Raw genomic sequence first — 8,773 nt, 5'->3', positions numbered from 1 at the left:
CCTGTGGGGTCCCGACAAGGAGAGGAAGGGTCGTCCGTGGGATGGCAGAGCTGCAGGACTTTGGGCTGCCGCCCCTGCGCCCGCCAGCAGACCCTGCGCAGCTTACAAAAAGAAGCAGCCTTGCTCTATTCTCACATTGAGATGGATCCAAGCAAACAGGAGTAAAAGATAGTTTGAGATGTTTTAAATTTCACAACAATTAACACATAGCAGGATGATACCCTTGCTGCTGCGCGTCATAGAAAAGCCAAGCGAAAGAAAACAGCAAAGAAGGAATTAATTTGCCCTTACCTCCCTGCTCCCTCTGCCCCCCTAAATACATATTGTGAAGACTTGTTGAGTAATTGCAGTATGCAGCTTGTGCTGCTGTTTCTAAACCACTTAATTATTCTGGTTAAATGGGTTTGGAGCAGCTGAGGGACAGATGAATGTGCCCTCATGAATTTAAAACAGGCTTCTGTGTCTTCAGCATGAGCTGCAAGAAATAGATGCAAATCTGCAGTGCTGACTTCTCATCCATATCTTGCAGTGTCTCTGTTTCACCTCTTACCTTTGCATCTATCCCAAGGATGCTTTCAGAGGCAGGTTTTTGCAAGCTGCAGTCTGAAATGTGGACATCATGCTGCATTAGCTTCTCTGCCAGCAAGCAAGAATGTTATACGAACCCCTAATTTGTATATTTTCACTCTTGTATTTGGATCAAGGCCTCCTGAATGTTGGGGTTCCTCTCTAATTTTTTTTTTTATTTTTCCAGGATTCCCCCTGAGAAACATAATCCCGTTACCTCATGGAAACAATGCATCTTTTATATGTTCACAATAGGCTACTGCTGCTGAATGACTGTTATCGTTCCTAGTAACTAATTTGCCTGTCAGAAATAATCACTCAGTACAGAATTTTAAAAGCTGCTGTTGAAAAAAAAATACATCCAATTTCACATTGTGTGTGTTTAAAAAAATCCATGTATCCTTACATGGACTCAATAAACTGTACTGAGGTTTCTCTTTGAAAATAATTTTTCTTACTAAAAGAGCGTCACTGACTTAAATTGTATTTGCCAATTTGTGTGTTTACGTAATGCAAAATTGCATACAAAAGTATATGCAATATAGCTGCTTTTACAGTTAGCTGTACAGGCCATGTAACAATGGCCTTCACCAGCTCAGACAGCTGCCATTTGAGGAAAAATGTTTAGAGAAGACTTACGAATCTCTTTTTCTGGAAAAGCCTCACTTCTTTGAGGTGTAAGGTGGCTAGCATTTAATCACAAATCTAATCCAAACATCGTCCTTCACACCCGCTTTACCGTCTGATAGCTGAAATTGGCTGATGTATTTTGCCTAGATTTTAAAGAATCTGGAGCTGTACGCAGTTGCTCCGAAGCACCGGTAGTGATGGAGCATGGCTTTGCGGTGGTTTTGACATGTGCACGAGAGCTGATTTCTGCTGGCTTGCAAACTGTGCCGCTGCTGCTTGCAGTGCTAGAACAAGCTGTGTCTGTGGGAATTGATCAAGAGATGGATTATGGAGGCAAAATTCAGTTGGTTATTGTGATAACCAAATAAACTTGTGCTTAGACAAGTGAGAATTTGTGTTTGTAATGGAGATGGAAAAGAAGTTGATTTTAGTTGTACTCAAATGTGATATTACATGATTTATTCTGACTCTGGACTGAAAAATGGTAAAACTTTTTATATAACAACTGTCAAGGAAAATTAGGGCTAAGCTATTTTATTTTTAAACCTCTTGCAGTAATTTTTTCTATGAGTATTTCAGAAAGCCAATACCATCTCCCAACATATTTTTGAGCCTTTCATGAATATTGTATTTTAACCGTTAAAGAACTCAAGATAAACAGTAAATATAAGTAAAAGATAAAATAACATTCTCTGAGGCATAGAAGTGGTTCACCTAGGGAAGGAAGAGTAGGTACCACTGCAGGGAAACCTGGACACTGGTGGGTACAACCATGTGGCATGACTTGAAGGCAAGTTTGATTTGTATGTGAAGAGGCATCTCATCATTGTGGGAAAGGTAGATGTGTCAGTTTGTAGCAAAACACCCATGGGAGATGGCTGAAGGGGACTGGAATGACGAAGCAAGCCTCAGTGTGTTGTTTTAGCCTTCTGTCATAGGTATGTTTGCATGGCTTCATTTGTTAGTTCCTGCAAAGCTATGTTCACGTTGGCTTTTAACAGGCTCCTAGAGACTTTTAAAAAAATACTTTGGAGAGCAGACTTAAGGAGGGAATTGTAGATTGCAGAAGTACAGGCCAGATAAATAGCTCTCAGCAGAGGACATCAGTCAAGGTGGTTAATCATTGTGAGAGGTGCTGGGCTGATTCACCCTTTAACAGTTTTTTTCCACAGTGATAGTCTCACTTAGACTCACTGACTCATTTTTTTTCCTAGAGGATGGTCATGAGATGAGATAAGAAATCTATGGTATTGGGATATTTCTTTAAACATTGATTATGCAAAGGTTAGCACAACTAAAGAAAGCTCAGAGTGAAAAATTAATGAATTAATTTACTGTTGTCTTGTAAGTGAAGTTACTCTTTTCTGAAAAAAATTAACTAGTTCCCTCTACGCTTCTGACCCAAAAACCTTACAAAACTAATCTAGCTTTTTCCAGCGTGCACACAAATGTTGTGCAAGTGTTTGCTCACCTTGGCAGATTTCAAAATACCTTGACTTTTACACTGAACTCAGAGCAAACTAAGTGAAACCAAGTGCTATGTCAATTGTCCGGGAAGGCACAGGGCATTTTCTTTGTACCTGAGTATTAATAGTTCCATGAATTAATAGATCTCTGTTGGCAGGGGGGTTTTTGTTTTCTTTTGCCAATTTTGAACAAGCTCAAGTGTGAAGGAAAGCAAATGGTATCTTGGCTAAAGACAATACAGAAATTTAAATCTTTGATATGTTAGTGTTGGGGAAGAGAGACTTCCTATACGGTAGCAATAGATCAACTGCTTCCCTGCATCTAGTCATCAACATCTGTTTGCATATTTTATTGATGGTATAGAAATGATGTAAGCAGTAAGCTGTGATCTCTTTCTGCTGGATGATCGGCTCCATTCTCAGACCATGTTTGTTAAACAGAGTTCTTCCCAAGTGGTTTACAGGTAATAGTGACGTTTCATTTGGACTGCAAGCCTCGGTCCATTGCTACTAGATGTTCTACACCATGGTCTCACCCAGTGAGGTGAAAAATGCCATCATGGTCTCTGTACAGGCAAAAAAGCCCTTTAGTGTCCTACTCAGAGCACAGGGTACCACACTTATGTGTGTAAAGTTTGAATTTAACTTGTGTTCTGGATAATGATTCAATGACCTGTTTTATCTATTTATGACTTCAAGCCAGGCTTTCTGCACAGGTGATCCAGAGTGAAAAAGGAGTCATACTACATGCTACTTGACTTTACAAGGTCATTTATATTCAACTAGCTGAGGTAGAATCACAGAACAGTTGAGATTGGAAGGGACCTCTGGAGGTCATCTGGTCCAACCGTCTACTCGAGCAGCATCACCTGAAGCAGGCTGCTCAAGACCATGTCCAGTTGGGTTTTGAATATCTCCAAGCATGGTGACTGCACACTCTCTCTGTCCAGGTTTTTCGATGTTTAGATGGAGCTTACTGTGTTTCAGTTTGTGCCCCTTGCCTCTTACTCAGTCACTGGACACCACTGAGAAGACCCTGGCTCCTTCTTTACTCCCTCCCGTCAGGTATTTCTTACACATTGATGGGCTGCAACCTGAGCCTTCTTCAGGCTGAACAATCCCAGCTCTCGCAGTCTCTTTTCGTAGAGATGTGATTAATTGGTAGAAACTGTTTTTTCAGGGGATTGATTCTCTTTTATTTCCTAATGCTTGTCCTCCTGTCTCTTGGTATTAGATGAGATCTTTCTCATAAACTTAGGTCAAATCAAAATAACAGATTGGCTTGAGAAACTGACTGGAAACAATTTTTTTAAAGTTCAACATAGTCCACATACATAGAGAAAGTAGAGAAGAAGAGCAAGGGAAAACAGATAATGATTTTTAGCCCCTGATCCTGCTAAAGCTGGGAGATACAGATGTAGCCTAGAAATCATTTGCCTCAACAAGGCCTAGCATTAGACTTGGGTCTCAATCCTGCAACTGCTCTGAACACCAGCAGTAATCCATCAAAGCATGCTTTCAGTTTCTTTGGATTGAAATTAGTGAAAGAGGAAATTGAAATCAATGGCACAGCAATAGTGGCTGCATCCCCAGGGACACGAGTAAGTGTCTACTTTTCTTTTTTTCAGAACATCAGCCAGAAAGAAATCTCTCAGTATTGAGTCTTTTTGAGTAAAGAAGAGACAAAATGGCATCAATGTTGCTTAGTCGACAGCTGACCTGTTGCCTGCAGCAAAACTCCAGGCTGCTTGTGTTTGGTAAGTGGCCTTTTTTGGTTTATATTTTCTTGGTTTGTATTTGGTAAGTGTTCACTTCATGCTGGTGGAGAAAATTCCAGTGTGAACATTGCTGGGGTTTTTCTGGTGGTGTTGAATCTTTCAAAACTTGAAGAATACGGTGTTCTGCATCTTAGATAATGATGCACTTGTAGTCCAAAAGTGGCTCACAAAGGTGCTGTGGGGTTTTGTTGTGATGTGGTTTTTTGTGGGTTTTTTTTATTATTTATTCCGCAAACAAGAATTCAGTTTGTGCTGTGAACATGCTAACTGAAACAAAGCTCTTCAGCTCTTGGAACTCTGCTCTTACAGAGCTACTTTCTGATTCTACATGGTGCTGAGATGGAACAACCATCCATCAAAATTAGCTCTTTTTGTCTTTCACTATGTAGTGTGACCCTACCCACCTTCCACTGTGGGGAGGTTTTGTGTGACTGACTCAAAGAGGTGGCCCTCACTGAGGATATGTGTTTCTGCTTGTCGTTAGTTTTAGTGTGAAATGAAAACCTACCACACAGCATCAAGCTACTTTCTCCTAAGTGGATAATGACAGGTTTTTGCTTGTCCCAGCCTTGTGATTTAGCATGTGTATGTGTATGTTAAGCCTGCAAACAACGGAATAGATTTAAAAACTAAATTTCTGTTGACTTTGTTGGACAAAGCAGTGTAGAATGTAAGATCTAGCATCCATTTCATGTGCTCTTGTACTCAATACAATATGGCTGAATGGCTGTTTCTGTGACTGAGTAAATAAAATGTTTCTTCTGCCCTCCTGCCCTTCCTCTGCAGTGCCACTGTGCTCCTTCTGCTACTACCATCCTTCCATTTTGCTCAGAAACTTAAACATGATTGATCTCCTTTTAAATAATACCCTTTGGGGAGCAACTGACCTTTGGCTAAAGACCACAAAGTCTATTCTTGTTACTATTGGAAAAGTATTAGGTCACTGTTTCAGTACAGGGTATGCTTCTATTTGTGGGAGTGATGCACTGATGATCTGTGCTGTGCAAGAGCAGTGATCGTTCGGTCAATAGTGGACAGTGGAAAGTGCTTGCAGCAACCAGGCCTTCATTAGTTGTCAGTCCTTTGAGCTAATCTGTCATCTCACTATCACTTAATGCTCCCTGTCCTCCCAGTGTCTTGCACACTCACATGCTGCTTCCCAGCCACAAATATATTGCAGTTGTGCAAGATACTTGAGGTCACCAGAGGGCACATGCACTAACTCACTCTTCCTTTCTCACCATTGCAGTGAGAGGATGTAGATCTTCAATAGAAAAGGAAAGCAACTCTGAGCTCTGTTAATCCATCCTTGCTTTCAGGAAACTTTTAAGTGGAAAAGCCTGCCAAAATATTGAAGCAAAGAATAGAGGGCCTTGGCTGCAGGTTGTGTAACAGACCCATGCTTTGTGTGTGTCCAGAGATTACAAAGAATGGAGCAAGAGGAGAACCCCTCACCAGGAAGAACTGTATCCTGGCAGTTTTTTAGCCTGCAACATTCCTGGCTGACAGAATAATCAGGAGGCTCTGATGCTTGTAGCAAAAATCGGACCTTCAGGCCATTTTTCTGGTGAGCCCCAGTTAAGGTTGCACTGCTGCTTGTCTCTGCTGGCTTTCAGGGAAATGCTGAGGTCAATGTCCAGGAGCTCTCTGCTCCAAAGTGCTCTCTTCCAAGGTATTTTTGAGCACTCAAGTTCAGAGCTTTACAGACTAAAAAAGAGACTTATACATCACTCCCACAAAAATCCTGCGGTGCCATTTGGTCTGCTAATTTTTTTTATGTGGATAGTGAAGTGACAGGGTTTGCAAAGGGGGGGTGGATGTGGAGGGAAGGAGAGAATAGACTGCCTCTTTGTAGAAGTGTCTACGTCTGTGGGCTGTCATGTTTCAGTTGTGTGTGTGCATTAAGTGCAATAATCCTGTTCAGCTTGAATCCATGATAAATTTATTTACAGAAAGAGATTTTTTCATCCTTGATTATTTCTGATTTTTAACGCAAACATGGGAGTCAGCCTTGTGCTGACCCTGGGTATGAAATAAACTGGTTGCTGACAAAAAAGGGGCATGTGAAAAAGGAGGATGCTGGCAAGTTTGCATTCACTGCAGCAAAGCATTATATGCCCATTCACTGTTGTAAAACATGTGGGAACAAAGATAACTAAGCCTTATATTAAAATATTTCTAGGAACATTTTCTCCAGTTGTATGTGGGGGATAGTGTTTAATTCTAATTAAGATGGCTTTCAAGCTCTCAATCTTTTAAGGACCATGGGACAAGAGGTAAGCATCTGGTTGGAGAATCTTTTTTACTTAACCATTACTTCTAGTGTTCGCATTACTAACACAGTGCTAGCCCATGGCAAGCTAACTCGACAGAAGAAATCAAAATCATTTAAGTTGATCAAAATACAAAAGCCAAGCAAAACATATAAAAGTAATACGCAACTTAAATCTTCCCCAAAAATGTGAAGCCTATAAGTATTTGGAGTCCTTATGCCTTCCTTAAAAATAAGCCTTAATCAGGTGTGTTTTTATTTTCCTTATTTATTCTATCTACTTGATGGTTTGACCTCGCACTAAAATTTGAAGGATGACAGAAGAACGACAATAGACTGAGTAGCTAGACTAATCTTTTTTTACAAAGATGCCATAGTGCTGTCAGTACGGTAACAGCCAGGCAAATCTGGGAGAGGCGGCTGTTGTTGGAGAAATGACGACATAACCTCCGCGTTGTGTCTTACCCAAATTGAGTTCTCTTGCTACTGTCAACCCAGTGATCACAACTGATAGTCTGAATGTAAGTACTTATTCCACTTTGTGCTGGCTCTGATTTTATCAGCTGTGCCACTGTAGTAAGCTGTTCCATTTCCATGCTTTGGAGGCAGATGAAGATGCAGTCGGTTGTTTGCTGGTAGGGTAGTACCATAATTAGGGCAGGCTGGGACTCCAGAGATCTAGGTTCCGTTTCCTACTGAATACCCCAAGGGGTTGAATTTGTCCTTGAATCTTGAACTGGAAAGCATGCCAAAAGGTCAGTCTTCTGCCTTAAGGTAACATCAATTTGCATTAATTAGTGCATGCCCACACCCTTCTAGGATACTGACCTGTCCGTAAAGACCCCCAGCAGTGTGGCTTCTGCAGCCTCCCCAGGCAATCTGCAGTATTGCTGAATTGACTTTGCCTTTAAAAAAAATTTTCTAATATTTAACTGACGTTTCAAAACAGGAAAAAAATTCAAATCCTTCAATCCTTTGTCCTGCCCTCAAAGGGCTTGGAAACTGGAATGTTTGTTTTTTCTTTGCAGCAGCTTTTTACATATTTGAAACCTATTGCCTCCCTCAAGACCTCATTTTTTTTTCCCTAACTGGTCTAAATACTGTTTCATTCTCTCCTCTTGGGTCCATTCCTCCAAATTCTCTGCCCTTTTATTACAATGCCCTAAACGGACTAACTGGTTGAGGCTGTACCTCACCTATCTCAGTCTGTTTCCTGTCTTTCTACAGAGGATAACAATGTTTTATCTCACAGGTGTGCTGCAGTGAAGTCTGAGAGATGTTTGTATTAATTATTGACTTGTCCCCATCAGAGTTTCCACCAAGAGGTTGGAAAGCCATGAGAAAGATTTCCTCTCAGTCCTACTTTTGTTTCTGGTATTAATCCTTGCTAAGACTTTCTACTTTTTTAATTCAGTTTGTACATTAGGAGCTTCTGTAGGAAATCACAGAGAACGGCCTGTGTGAGGGATGCGTGGGAGAAGCAAGGATCAATTCCCTTCGTGGGACTGTAGAGAACATGGACTTGGGGTCAGCTTCAGCTGATGCCCTGGGAAGTGGCCGTTGATGACTCTGGAGCGCGACCTCTCCCACTGGACTGAGGAACCTTTACTCTTCTGCCTGATCAAATGTTCCCACAAAAACCTGAGATGTATAAAAATGTTCATGTAAAAACCTGTTGTTAGAAGGAGGCTCTGCTACAAGGCGAAGTTTGGACTTCAGTTCTCACATTCACTCAAGGAACTAAGGCCTTTGATGTTCGTATCTAATTTTCTTGTTCTTTCTGTGCCACAAAGGGTGGCTGTGGCAATGTTGGCTGTGTTTTCCCTGGGCATTCCTTGTGGCTGTTTGTCTGCAGAGGTGTCCTGAAGAGCTCTCATAGCTGTTACTCTGGCCCGTTGTGCTGTAAATAAGGAAGGATGTTGACTGACTCAGATCACAAGTTGAATGCTCCTGTAACTCTGCTGAAGAGTTGATTTTGGATTATGCTATGATGCGGCGGGGGAAGTGTTCTTACTCGCTTATGGGAGTTTTCACTTCTGTATGGCCTGTTTGGTATAGGA

The 8,773-nt window shown here is 41.3% G+C and overlaps 1 protein-coding gene across 1 annotated transcript in view; it reads left to right on the top strand.

Annotated features, from left to right (window-relative positions):
- Nucleotides 1-4,350: 4,350 nt before the first annotated feature.
- Nucleotides 4,351-8,773, top strand: part of ABAT (4-aminobutyrate aminotransferase) — a gene marked incomplete at both ends in the record, with an annotated part of 36,108 nt that continues 31,685 nt past the window's right edge. Inside the window, one exon of the mRNA XM_082006905.1 lies at nt 4,351-4,420. Coding sequence (XP_081863031.1) covers nt 4,351-4,420 — 70 coding nt within the window. The remainder of the gene's footprint in view (nt 4,421-8,773) is intronic.

The sequence above is a fragment of the Phaethon aethereus genome (genome assembly GCF_964289735.1).
Source record: "Phaethon aethereus genome assembly, chromosome: 15".
Lineage (NCBI taxonomy): Eukaryota > Metazoa > Chordata > Aves > Phaethontiformes > Phaethontidae > Phaethon > Phaethon aethereus.
Note: the sequence above shows the minus strand (reverse complement) of the source record. Positions and strands in the feature narration are given on the sequence as shown.